The sequence below is a fragment of the Hippocampus guttulatus genome, chromosome 2 (assembly GCF_054856545.1).
Source record: "Hippocampus guttulatus isolate MCC_2025c chromosome 2, RoL_Hgut_1.0, whole genome shotgun sequence".
NCBI classification, from domain to species: domain Eukaryota; kingdom Metazoa; phylum Chordata; class Actinopteri; order Syngnathiformes; family Syngnathidae; genus Hippocampus; species Hippocampus guttulatus.
In genome coordinates, this window is record NC_141262.1 from 9,058,542 (window position 1) to 9,071,775 (window position 13,234).

At 42.4% G+C, this 13,234-nt stretch overlaps 1 protein-coding gene across 4 annotated transcripts in view; it reads left to right on the forward strand.

The window, feature by feature from the left end:
* Positions 1–12,821, forward strand: part of ctbp1l (C-terminal binding protein 1-like) — a 28,938-nt gene extending 16,117 nt beyond the window's left edge. For all 4 annotated transcript variants that reach the window (XM_086134731.1, XM_086134740.1, XM_086134748.1 and 1 more), the window contains 8 exons: positions 2,311–2,465; positions 2,611–2,755; positions 2,841–3,047; positions 3,214–3,428; positions 3,988–4,118; positions 4,201–4,328; positions 7,618–7,735; positions 8,811–12,821. In XM_086134731.1, the coding sequence (XP_085990857.1) occupies positions 2,311–2,465; positions 2,611–2,755; positions 2,841–3,047; positions 3,214–3,428; positions 3,988–4,118; positions 4,201–4,328; positions 7,618–7,735; positions 8,811–8,997 (1,286 nt within the window). In that variant the 3' untranslated portion in view covers positions 8,998–12,821. The remainder of the gene's footprint in view (positions 1–2,310; positions 2,466–2,610; positions 2,756–2,840; positions 3,048–3,213; positions 3,429–3,987; positions 4,119–4,200; positions 4,329–7,617; positions 7,736–8,810) is intronic.
* Positions 12,822–13,234: the final 413 nt, after the last annotated feature.

Consider the following 13,234-nt stretch of genomic DNA (forward strand, 5'->3'; position numbering starts at 1 on the left):
ATGATGGCATCCCTTCTTTTCTTCAATGCTGAGTGACTGGAGGGAGATACATATTTGTAAAAAGACTTAAGAGTGGAAGCTTTCCATGTTACACTGAAGCCTTTTTAAACACTTAGAGATTGTTAATATTGTGACAAAGCAGTTGCGTACAAAGGATCAAATTTTAAATTCAGTTAAATCACAAGTAACACCTTTAAAAATAAATAAAATAAGATAAGAAAACCATTATTAGTCTTGCAATGGAGAAATTCCCGATTCACAGCAGCAAAGTTATGAAAGGAAGAAGTAGAACAACAAAATATAGGAGCTGCTGGAAAGGCAGCCACTCATTTTGAAGTCAAAATAACACAACACAACACATGGGACACAGACAGTCGTGCAATCTTCACCACTTTTCTGCATACGCTTTGTTGTCTGAAGCAGTTATAACATTCGTCATTTGTAGTATTCAAATGATGACACATCCAGCAACCTATTTTGACATTTTTTAACATCAGTTGTAAAAGACATGGTGTGTGTGTGTGTGTGTGTGTGTGTGTGTGTGTGTGTGTGTGTGTGTGTGTGTGTGTGTGTGTGTGTGTGTGCGTGCGTGCGTGCGTGCGCGCGCGCGTGTGTGTGTGCGTGTGCGTGCGCTCATCATATTTCAGTATGAACGTCCCCTATATAGAAATGGTTGTAAATTATTGTAACCGATCACGTTTAGGTAAATGAATGAATGTTTCTTCGTGTGGAGTAAAATTAAAATTTCTCACCTGAGCATCACTGAATACTGCAGACACCAACTGGCTGAACTGTGTCCATAATGCACTCCATGAGGACAATAAGAATGTAGACAGGCTATGGGCTGGTTTCATCCAAAATAGATGTGTTGTGTTGTGTTAATTTATTACTGTTTCAAGGGCCACATTAACTTCCACCAGAGGCTAAATTCCCGTTATTGTCACAGCTACGAAGTACTATAATTAGCTTGCTAATGGAATGTATATGAACTGCATAGAGCAGCAAAACAGTTATATTGCAACAATACGCAACAGGCATTTTTTTCTGCTCTGTGGGAACAATGACTCTTACTGGATCTTGGGCATCAGGGACCTTCTTTGCCTCTTCCTTTTATGTAACTATGCTGCAGCTCTTCCAGTAGACCTCAGTGCTATGCGGCATGATGCAAAACAATGTAGTACTACACTGAAGGCTCCCAACTCGAAATGCCTGCTTTGGCCTTAAATGCGCTCTGGATGGCGCTTCTTCTTCCTCCCATGCATGAAACCTTCAGCATAATATAGAATTATCTCTTCCTGGTTATAGAATACAAGATTCTATAGCGGTGCAGTGGCAATTGTACTACGGGAAATTGCTTGAGAGAGGACGTTCGGTATAGTCAGTTTTTCTTTGTACCAGAATTAAACTGTGCTCAAATTACTGCTGTGACTGCCAAGGTTATGTAATCAGTGTTAGTTGTTTACATATCTGCGTTGGCAGCATTACTGGCAAAGCAAGGATTTGATGGAATATCCCCAGACGTGGTAGAGGGGGCACTGAAGAATCCACAAAAACATTTGGTTTAAGGGTTGGCAGAGGTCTGCATTGTTTAGTCCCCATCTGTTAACGTGATTATGAAAAAGATACATTTAGCGAAACGTCCTTAACGTGGCACTGTATCACAATTAGGTCACTTCTGCAATATAATGAGAGCTATGTAAACATTGTTCATTATTGGAGTTACTGCACTGGCTTGTTTATTCATTTTAGCTACACAAGACAAGCATATTGACTGGAGAGCAATACCACCTGGGCGTTATCGTTTGTCATTTTTATCATACTGCAAAAATATAACAATACATAGAGCTGCCACAGCATCTTTTTTTTTTTTTTTTGCAAATCACAGAATTGGGTTGTTGTTCGGATCGACAAATACAATGTCATGTTTTAAAGTTTCACCTTGTTACATGCTTGAGTAATGTCAGATTTTCACTCGGACAGTTGTGTATACAATGAATGCCATCATATTCGCGGTTTGGCATTTACACATTCATTTATTTGCAGATATTTGGGGGGGGCTATATTTGGAGGGGCTATCCTCTGTTGTTTATAAGTTGGCTTTGACAGAAGCACTCAAAGTGTTTGTCGTTGAACATTTGTACTGTTTAATACAGGGGCGCGGAAACTCTTTCCTTTGAGCCATGTCAGTTAATATTAAGTCCTTCGACAATGCTGACTATTTTTGAATTACATTACGGGACAGATAAAATGCTCGCGGAATCCCCATCTATTAATGCGTATATTTCAAGGTTTTCTTTCTCCTTGGCTCAGGTATCCGACCCCCGATCCTTAACGGGCCTATGCATCCACGGCCACTGGTGGCGCTGTTGGATGGGCGCGACTGCACCGTTGAAATGCCCATCCTTAAAGATGTTGCTACTGTGGCCTTCTGTGATGCCCAGTCTACACAAGAAATTCATGAGAAGGTAAAGGAGACATTGAACAACAATTCATGATGGCAGACGTTTAAATCTTCAAGATTTACTATGAAATAAGCATACACGCTCTGCATGGTGTCTTTATGATGATGGTGTCTTAAGATATAATTGGATGCACATTTGTCCTTTGCAGGTGCTGAATGAGGCTGTGGCCGCCCTGCTTTATCACACCATCACTTTGTCGAGAGATGACTTGGAGAAGTTTAAAGGCCTCAGAGTAATTGTCAGAATTGGGTCTGGCTTTGACAATGTTGATGTCAAAGCAGCCGCTGAGCTTGGTGAGAAGATGCAACTCAACACGAGCTTTGTCGGTTTTCTAAACATCGGAATTAACAGCTTGATATGTTCATTGTCAATGTGTAGGCATTGCCGTGTGTAACGTTCCAGCAACCTCAGTGGAGGAGACAGCCGACACGTCGCTATGTTTGATCCTCAACTTGTACAGGCGAGTCACATGGATGCACCAAGCTCTGCGGGAGGGAACCCGAGCCTCCAGTGTAGAGCAGATCCGAGAAGTGGCAGGTGGTGCTGCTCGTATTCGAGGAGAGACGCTGGGCATCATAGGCCTTGGTAAGCGGATAGCTTCCCCCCCCCACCCCAAAAATGATTTTAGTAAAAATGAGCAACCTGAGAGTGGTATATTTAATGTGTGAAATTATATGGCTATGTTTATATCTGTTTTAGCTCCTTTTAATATATGGCATGCTCTTATGATATTATCATTGTGGCTTTCCAGGACGTGTTGGCCAAGCGGTGGCGCTGCGTGCCAAGGCTTTCGGGTTTGGAGTGATCTTCTATGACCCTTATTTGCCTGATGGCGTGGAACGCTCCCTGGGCCTGCAGCGCATGGCCACCCTCCAGGACCTGCTCATCCACTCGGACTGCGTATCTCTGCACTGCAGCCTCAACGAGCACAACCATCACCTTATCAATGACTTCACCATCAAACAGGTGAACTGGAAAAATGTGAATTTATTGGGTCTGCAAGTCAATTGAGTATTAAAGACATATGGGTGAATATTTATAAATATAAGTTTAGTGTATTTTATTTTCACAGAAATTAATGTACCACATTTCATTTACATAAGGGGGTTTTCTTTGGAGAGGAATAAAATCTGCAACTTAATGTTACACACTTCTCCAATCAAAGACACCTGTCATGTTAATTAGAGGACATAACTTTGTTTAAAGTGTCCCTATGGCCAGATTAGTTTCAGGCTCATCATTTTGTCTAGTCCTGTTTCATGAGTTTTTTTAAGTAATTCTGTTGAACCGCCATTCAAAAGCAATGTCTGATTTTCATCGGTTGATTTTTATTAAATTTGTATTTATTATTACGAGGTTCAAATTATTCTGTGACCACTGTGGGTTTTTCCTTCATTAGCATAGGGGTATATCAACCATTTTGTCCATGTGTGCCAAGTTACCACTGCACTGATATTATTGTATTCATGATTGTGTGAAAATGGTCTGGAGTTTGACAGAAGCATTGCTCACTCCTACAATGCAGATGCGTCAGGGAGCTTTCCTGGTGAACACATCAAGAGGCGGGCTAGTTGATGAGAAAGCACTGGCTCAGGCCCTAAAAGAGGGTCGGATACGAGGGGCTGCTTTGGACGTCCATGAAAGCGAACCTTTCAGGTAACCAACCATCCCTCACCCTCAGAAAGGTGTGTGATATGCAGTATTAACTCAGTGCTCCCTTTTATCACAACCTTGACAGTTTTTCAACCGGCCCCCTTAAAGACGCCCCCAACTTGATCTGTACTCCGCACACATCTTGGTACAGTGAGCAGGCCTCGGTGGAGGCTCGGGAGGAAGCAGCTAGGGAAGTGCGCCGTGCAATTACTGGTAAGTAAGAATTTCACAGTCACAGGCTACAGTAAAAAGAAAAAGTTTCTCTTATTTTCCATTGGAGTTGGGCACATCTGATATCCCCACTTGCTGTAGAATCCCTTACTTCCCATCTAAAGGTTTCCAGGAAAAGATTAGAAATGTTACTTTAGCCATCTGCTGCCCCAACAATCAGTCTACGAAAACCCAAAATGGATGACTAATTCATCTAAACATGTCATTCTCCTTTGTCGGTACATAATTCCTTATTTAGCAGCATGTGGAAAGCTGTTTCTGTGATATTGAAGCTGTGCCACTAGATTGTGTGGACCCAGACCATGCTATAAATCTGAGTCTCTTAGTGTTGCAGAACTGTTCCCATCCTATTTAGACTTGAAACCACTATGAATGACTATTTGCTGCATTTTCGCCTATTCACTGGGATTCTGATCATCAAGTTATGAATAATTGATGATCAATTTTTATTTGTAATGCACTTCACATTTCAAAGAATCCTCAAGGTGCTAAATTGTCATTCAATGGCAGATGAAGCCCTGACTGACAGTGTGTGTGCCATGTACGGTATGATTCTTTGTTGGTCCCCTCATTAAGTACAAATTGATCGATTGTTACATACAGTACGTTGACTGTCTCACAATATGCAGTCGATTCAGAAAGTCTATGCACCTCTGTTCCAATGCCAGGGTTTTATGATAAATGTGGTCAATTCAGCTGAAGGGGTGGTGGTGGGTGGGGGGTGTTATTTCATATCAGGCAATTTCAATAATGATTGATTTTTCTTAACCTGTTTAAAGTTACAAAAAACAACAACCAATGTACCCTTTTTATGTACGTTGTCATGTGCAGTTTCTCCTCAACCAGTCGATTCTAAATGCTTATTTGCATTAGATGCTCCCCAATGCATTATCGTTGATAGTTAAATTAACCGCCATTCAGTGTTCCTACACTATAAGTGTAGTGAACTAATACTTTCTTACAATATATACATTCGCGTTGACTAACCGTTTTAGGACTACAGTAATCCCTGTTTATCGTGGTTAATGGGGACCAAAACCACCTGCGATAAAGGAAAATCCGCGAAGTAGCGACCCCCCACTCCATATAGGTACATGTACATAATATTTATAAGGCCAAATTTAATGGTATACATGCACGTAGAAGTACATTTTGAAGTAATTAACATGACTTAATGCTGTATACTAATAGATTTAAATATGTATAAGTTAGGTTAGTTTATGAATAACAAAATACGGTAAACAATTTTTTTAAGTCCACAAAAAGTCCGCAAACGGTCCGTGAGAAGCTGCGAAAGTCAGCAAAACAACAGCGAGTCACATAGAGCAACATATACAGTACAGTACTGTACTACATGGATATGAAAAAAAAAGTTATGAATATGTTTGAAAAAATCCGCGATGCACTGAAGCCGTGATAAACAAACCGCGAAATAGCGAGGGATCACTGTACTTTATATCTTTTTAGTGGGCTCACTATTGCCATAAATAATCTATTCATATTTTACTTGCCTGATGTTGACTTGAATGCGATGCTGACAAGGGTACTTGCACATCAAAAACAGGGAACTCCTTTACTTGTATGCCACGTGTCCAGCTGGAGGTGTTTATTCAGTGTTTCATCCTATTGCAAAAGTCGACTGGTCATGTATTTGAGTGAAGTTATGCCACGCTCTTGTTTCGAATCGCTTGAGTATGCCGCACACGCACACACATTGCTTGGTATTGTTTAGCTGCTTCTTTGTTGAATTGGAGGCATCTTCTTTTTTGGTGTAGTGGCTTCTTTGTTTAACTGCTTCTTTATGTATAGAGCCGGCTGCACGCTGTCTATAATGCGCACAATGCCGCGGTAGGGGTTTGCTTCATGATATTTTCTCTATCAAACATCTGTTTATCGATTGCGTGTCTATCGCAATACATATTGATATTGAATTACCACCTAGCCCTATCTCAGTCTCTTCTGGTCAGTGGATTGTAATACCTTCACCCCATGTCCTTTGGAGGTTGTCTTTGGGTGTTTCTTCTTATCTAGCACATTGTTTCTGTCATCAACCGCTGTTGATACCCTTGGACAACCTGTTCTATGTCTGTTGGTCAGTGCACCGGTAGTTTCTTTCTTTTTCAGGACATTCTAAATTGTTGTCCTGGCTCTGGCTAGCATTCGTGCAATAGTTCCCTCTTCTCTCAGCTTCAAAATGGTTTGTTTTCCTCCCATAGAAAGCTCTCCGGTCTTCATGTTTGCAGAAGAGTAAATGCCCTTTTCACAATAGAAAGCCCCATCTAATTTTTAAGCAATCAGTCCGAAAGGCAACACCCGAGCAACTAGAAACACTCTTCAGTCACATGTTCCAATGTTTTTGCTCTCTTGAAAAGTGGGTGACTTCAAACCAAAGGTGTTCTGTTGTTAGACATCTAGCTGTAAATACCATGAAACAAAAACTGGAATTCTCAACTTTTGTCTTCTGTTCATCTTTTGATCTGAAACCCAAATGTCTTCAGTTTACAATGACAAAAAGACAATTAAAGGAGTTGACCTTGCCGTTCCGATACTTTTGGAGGGATGTGCATATGATATGTAAATCTACACACACACACACACACACACACACACACACACACACACACACACACACACACACACACACACACACACACACACACACACACACGCAGGGAAAGCCAGGTAAGAGCTATGGAAGCTTTTTGCAGCTCATGCCTTGTGTTGACAGATGTGACTCTAAAAATGTCAGGAAAAGCCTTCTAGAACATCTGAACTTTATTGGGGGTTTATCAGAGGCACTTTAAATGGTAGCAGGTGTGTACTGACTCCCATTCAACATGAGTTTGAATGTGATTGGTTAATTGTGAACCCAGCCACATCCTTAGTTATAAGTGTTAGCAGACATGCTACTGCATTATCTCTTTTTAACTCCCCTCTCTAAAATGTCCTTTTCTTCCCCCATTTGAGGAAACCTGGTTTATCTTTTATAGCCCTTGTATATGCCGGTACTGCTTTTTAAACAGAATCAAACAATTATTGCGTCGGAGTGGTGTAATTTATTTTAAGCACAAATTGTATACTTAATACAGAAGTGTTGGCATGAGTAGTGTAACTCTTGTACTCCTTGCATTTGTTGCCAATACAAAAATAAAGTGCCTACTTTAAAAAGGATCCAGGAGATGGGTGCAGCATGCTGTAACTCTCTGCATGCCTGGCACTGCTGAATATCCAGTAAAAATGCAGCCTGTAAACTTTGGTTATTGTGTTCTAGGGCGTATCCCGGACAGCCTGAAGAACTGTGTGAATAAAGAGTATCTGATGGCAGCATCTCAGTGGCCTAGCATGGAGGCTGCCACTGTTCACCCTGAACTTAATGGCGCAACCTACAGGTGAGAGATTGACTGTGCAGAATGGGAATGGGGGGCTTACAAATCACTATGAGGCTAAACAAGGACACTTGAAGAATTGTGGGAGTGTGTGGCAGATTTATGCTTGTCTTATTTTCTTATTTGGCATTATATACAGGGGTCCATGGTTTACAACACTCCAGACGCACGGGGTTTCGTGCTTACTGTCAGAGCTGTGAGCAATGGGAATGGTTGTGCATCAGATACTGTAGGTCACAACGCAGCTGAAGGTGGCCACTCTCAGTTTCGTGCAAAATGCTGGTTTAATTCATTTAGATGTTTTTTGGTTTTGTTTTGTTTTTTGCAAAAATATTTCCTGTAAACGTGACTTCAGGACTGAGCTTTTGTACAAAGTTGGGTTATGTCAGCAAAGGAGGAATGTAACTTCGGCGTAAACCAAGGACCGCTATAGTCACTGGCCATGACACTTAAAGCTTTTGTTAAGCAGATTCCTGACATCTCAAAAATATTAATTTTGAGGAAAACAAAAAATGTCAGATTTGTTAAGTCATTAACATTGTATCATCAAAGTAAGTCATTTTCTACACTTACGATTTCCGCAATAATTTGTTAAAATAACAGCCCTATTCGGGGACTGACCAATAGCTGAAAAAATACTGAATTTGCCTAATTTGTAATTGAAAGTAGCTCCCTGCTAAGCACAGTTGAAATTGACGCAAAACATGTAATCGAAAAATGATGATTTCAGAAAACATGATTTTAAAAAGCTTTGAAAGACTTCAATTGTCATTATGGTAAAGGAGTATAATTTTAAACCTGGATTTAAAAGCATTTACACTTTATGGCATGTTTTGAATCTTTATTCATTCATTTGACGTCCCGCTCTCCCACTACACGCAGGCGCGCGCGCTCGCACACACACACACACGAACTAAAGGATGCTAGCTTGTTGTGCTGAAGACGACGGGCATAGGCTCCCCCCGCAGGTGTCGAGCAGGATTCTGCTCGACACCGGCGATATCTTATAGCGGACAGAGTGAAGATGGATGGAAGGGGTGCATCAAATAAAATAGAATCTATTCAATCTGTGTTCCAGATTTCCTCCAGGTCTGATCAATGTTGCTGCGGCAGGGGGTCTCCCGGGAACTGGAGCTGGGGTCGAAAGCCTGGTTTCGGGAAACCTGGCCCACGGCATAGCCCCCATCTCTCAACCACCACACGCCCCTTCCCCAGGGCAGCCAAATAAGGCCGAAGGCGACAGAGACATCCCCTCTGACCAATAGCCCCCCCCCCCCCGTTCCCCACACACCCCCCCCCAGCTGCCCATACTAACAACCTCCCAAACACCCCCGCTCCCTCCCTTTGACTCCCTGCTACAGCCAACACATTCCGTCACCTCTGGAAAAACCGGGTTCCAAACCTATCTTCCTCCCAGCATCAGACACATTTCGCCCTCCCCCCGAACACAACGATGACCTGATGTAACTCCATGTGGTCTCACTTGACCAGCCTAGGACCCCCCCCCCCCCCCCAACACACACACGCAGGCACGCACGCATCCCTCCTCATTTCACGACCCCTCTGCCCCCACTCACTCCCTAACGTCAGCAATAACTTTGTTCTCAAGGATTCAGTGATCGGATTGGAATTTTTCTATAGTTGGCTGTTGTGACTTAAGGTGTTCATGTTTATAAAGAAAAAAAACATTTCTGACATCAAGGCTTTCCAGTCGGCTGCATCCTCAATTGACTGACCAGTGGAGGTGCTCAGGCAGAAAGTGCCCCTTTGTCCATGAAAGGCTCGTGTTTCTGTTTTCGTTGTCTTTTTTTTTTCTCTCGCACCGCCCTCCATTTCCCGTCCAATCTTCTTGTGACGGGATCATGTGTACTTCAAGATAAACCAGACCCAACTGGTAAAAAGCCTCACCTGCCCAGTTGGGAATTGTATTTAAAATCATGGCCCCACTGTTCCAAATGGCCTCGATCTTCAGTCTTCCTTTAGGTTGACAAATTCACCTCTACTCAAATCCACCCAGGTTCATGAACTTCTGTCTCATGCCCAAAAGCTGTAGCGCCAGTACTCCATCACACACGTGCGGGGCCTCGCCAGCAGAGGGCGCCGCCTGACCACTCATTTCAGTCTGAGCAGGAAGATGGTCTCCATTTTAGCTTTCGTGAAGCAAAGACCCCACGCTGACCTAACCAGGCCATACATCCCACTCGCCGTGGCCACCGGCCCCACACATGCTCACGAACCCACTGTGCATCCTTCCTTTAAACGTTTGGAGACAGTAACGTTAAATTCCTCAGTCGCAACAAGGGGGATGTTATCTTTTGCATGCTAGCTTTGTTCACAACAGTGGTATGTACAAGAGTGTGTGTGCGTGTGCCGGTGTGTGTCCCTTCGCGCTGTTTTCTTCCCAAAGGTATAGTCCCTACGAGTAACTCTTTAACGCTGTCGCTCTGGTGTCAAGGAAACACCTTTCTAGTACCTCAGTAACAGATATTGAATGTACCGTGCATACCCTTTTATTTTTGTGTACAGATTTTCTAGATTCTTCTTACTGTTCTTTACCAGAAGGGTTGTGATATTGTAGCAGTAATGATTAGATCCAAAACCAATCCCCCTCATTAAACAAAGCGACACATAGGATCTCTCTCTCTCTCTCCCTTCTCTCTTTTTCTTTTTCTTTCTCTCTCTCTTTCTCTCTCTCTAGGTTACTGAACTGAATACTCAGGCTTGGAAACCAATGCTCGTCTTTTGCCTTGACCATGGCCCCTTTTGTCCTCCATCTTACTGGCTAATGATTCACGAGGAACAAACAAAGGTGGTACTTGTGCTCTTGCTAGTTTACGTTCACTAGAGCATTAGTAGTAGATGCTTCATTTTTTTTGCATCCCTTTTGTCATTGCCCTGCTGCTCTCTTTGATGTACATGTGCGATTTTCATTTAAGCAGATAAAAAAAAAGGAAAAAAATGTTCAAATTAGTGGCTGCTTCTCCCTCTGCTGAGTGTTTTTAGCCCCGGTAGCCATTTATGTCATGGTCAATTTCCAGTAATGTGCAGTTTTGCCCTCTGGATCACACCCTTCCCCCATCAGTCTAAGTGACTTGGAGCATGTGATGCTTGGCTCCTCCGTCATGTGATGAGTATATATTTTTAAGAAGAGTAACCCCCTCCCCCAAACCAATGCCTCACCCACCCACGTTCCCCCATAGTTCCGTTGATGAATAATCTTAAATTTTGCTGTTGATGATGATTATATATATTTTTTTCATTTCAGCCGTGCACTGTCGTGTATACAGTTACAGTATATAGTTAGTTTTAATGTAGATGACAATTTGTTTTTATGGATAATTGCTGTCTGTGCTCCATCTACATGTTGTCCTGAAAAGTATGAAACCTCCCCCTCCTCCTCCTGCTACCCCCAACTCTTGCTTCCCATGTCACGTCCCAATCCCCCCCTCCGGCCTCACTATGTCCTTTCTCACTGTAGCCGTTGTAGAAAGTCGCCATGGAACCACTCACTGCCTTAATACAGTTGACCACAGAAAGTGACCAGTAGAAATGAACGAGCCCCCCCCCCTCCCAAAAAAAAAACATCATCAAAAAACTCCCCAGTCACACAGGAGGCTGAATTCTACAAAGGTGTATTAAGGTCACGTGAAAAATGAGACAGAAAATGTTAAATGACAAGGAAAAGTCACATTGTTACGGGTGAATTTGCAATTTTCCAATAACAAAACAACACTTTCTGTCATGTGGTGAAACTGTCATAAGCTCACAGTTGGCCCGCAAGTTTTCCTGTGGGTGCACAATTGAGTGACACGTAAGTCACGCTACTGGCCTTAATTGGGTGGGTTTTTTTTTTTTAAAGCAAACTGGGCTAAAAAAAAATCGTACTCCCCAAGAACTTAAATGGGACTTTATCAGACCATGTTTTACTCTACAGACCTGTCATTTGTTTGAATCAGGTCAACTCGGAATCTTTGTTGGAACACTTGATTATTGAACTAACAACAAATGAGAAAAATTTGTACAAGCAAATTAAACTGTACATGCTGATGATGGTGCCAAAATGTTGACTTTCATTGTGAAACTATCGTGACCACAATCATCATAGTCATGTTTATGTCCATAATGTTTAATCTTTTCCTACAGTGACAATTTATCAATTTATTTTTACCTCTCATACTATGGCATTTATGTAATTTTATTCTCATGGTACCGTTTTATTCCCCACCAGCCCCATGTGGCTCTAATACTCCTTTGGCGAATTCTACAGTACCTTTGCAGCAAGTGAACATGGTGTTGAAAGTTTTTATTTTTGGATCAAAGGCATCAAACACATCCCCCGCCCCCAAAGTCACACCAGCGGCGTGTTTGTGCTCTGGCTAAAAGATACACGCACAGTGTGTGTGTCTTTGTGGTCACAAAGCTCCAGCTGATATTTCACTCTTGGTTGTGAGAATGCAGCCATCCTTCCTCCTCCTCCTCCTCCTCCTCCTACTCCTGCTATGACTCGGGGCTTTCGAAGGGTCTTTCACTCTGCTGCCGGAGACCCCCAAAAGGGCTGGAGTGCTCGGGGCACAGCAGACACTGGTGTCATCTGTCCAGAAAACAAAAAACAATTGGTCACTTTTTCTCTCTCAGGGTTGAAATGAACACATATCCTTTAGCAATTGTCCTCCTTCCGAATGTAGAACAGCCTTGTGTGTTTGTAGAAGCCGCGAACCTCTTCTCTTGTTCCACCCCTCCCTTTTCCTACTCTCTTGTTTTCCTTTTGGCACTGACATCTAACCATCGAGCAAGGAGTGAATGAATGCTTGAAAGTGACTGTGTGCATGTGTTGTTTGATGTTAAGATTGGGAAATGTAATTTTACATGTGAACATGTCCCCCCCCCCCCATTCTCCCCCTCACCCTCATTTGTGAACTGATTTTTCAACAGACTGCAAAAAAAGGAAAAAAAAACATCTCTGTAACTAGGCTCTTAAGCTTTATTTTTTTGTTTTGTTTACTTTTTTATTAGAAACAAACCTGTTTGTGATGGTAACACCCAATGGTAAACTCCACACCGTATTTTAAATAAAAGCTTAAAAATTAAACACTTGTTTACATGTTTAATTTAACCACTCACTGTTCTACTGGTTCTTGCTGTGAACTTGGTGTTTCTAGCTCATTTGATCTGAACAGTCTGTGTTTTGTCCCCCCTGATTACACTTTGCTGCTTTTGGACACAGACTTGTGTTTACAGACCTTGCACTATAAACAAAATTGTTTACCACAGTTGGTCGGCTCTTTTATTGGGCATCGCAGGGTGTTGCAGTGCCAAGATGACCACAGGTTTACGAGCAGGCGGGGTAAGCGGGAAAGGGGCTTCTGTTTAGACCCACAGGCCAGATAGCGCAGGGTGAGGGATTATCAAGCTGAAAATTGCTACCACATGCACATAACTGGAGGCTACTTTTTTTAAATGATGGCCTACTCAAACCAGCGACCCACTCTCAAGGCACCTTTG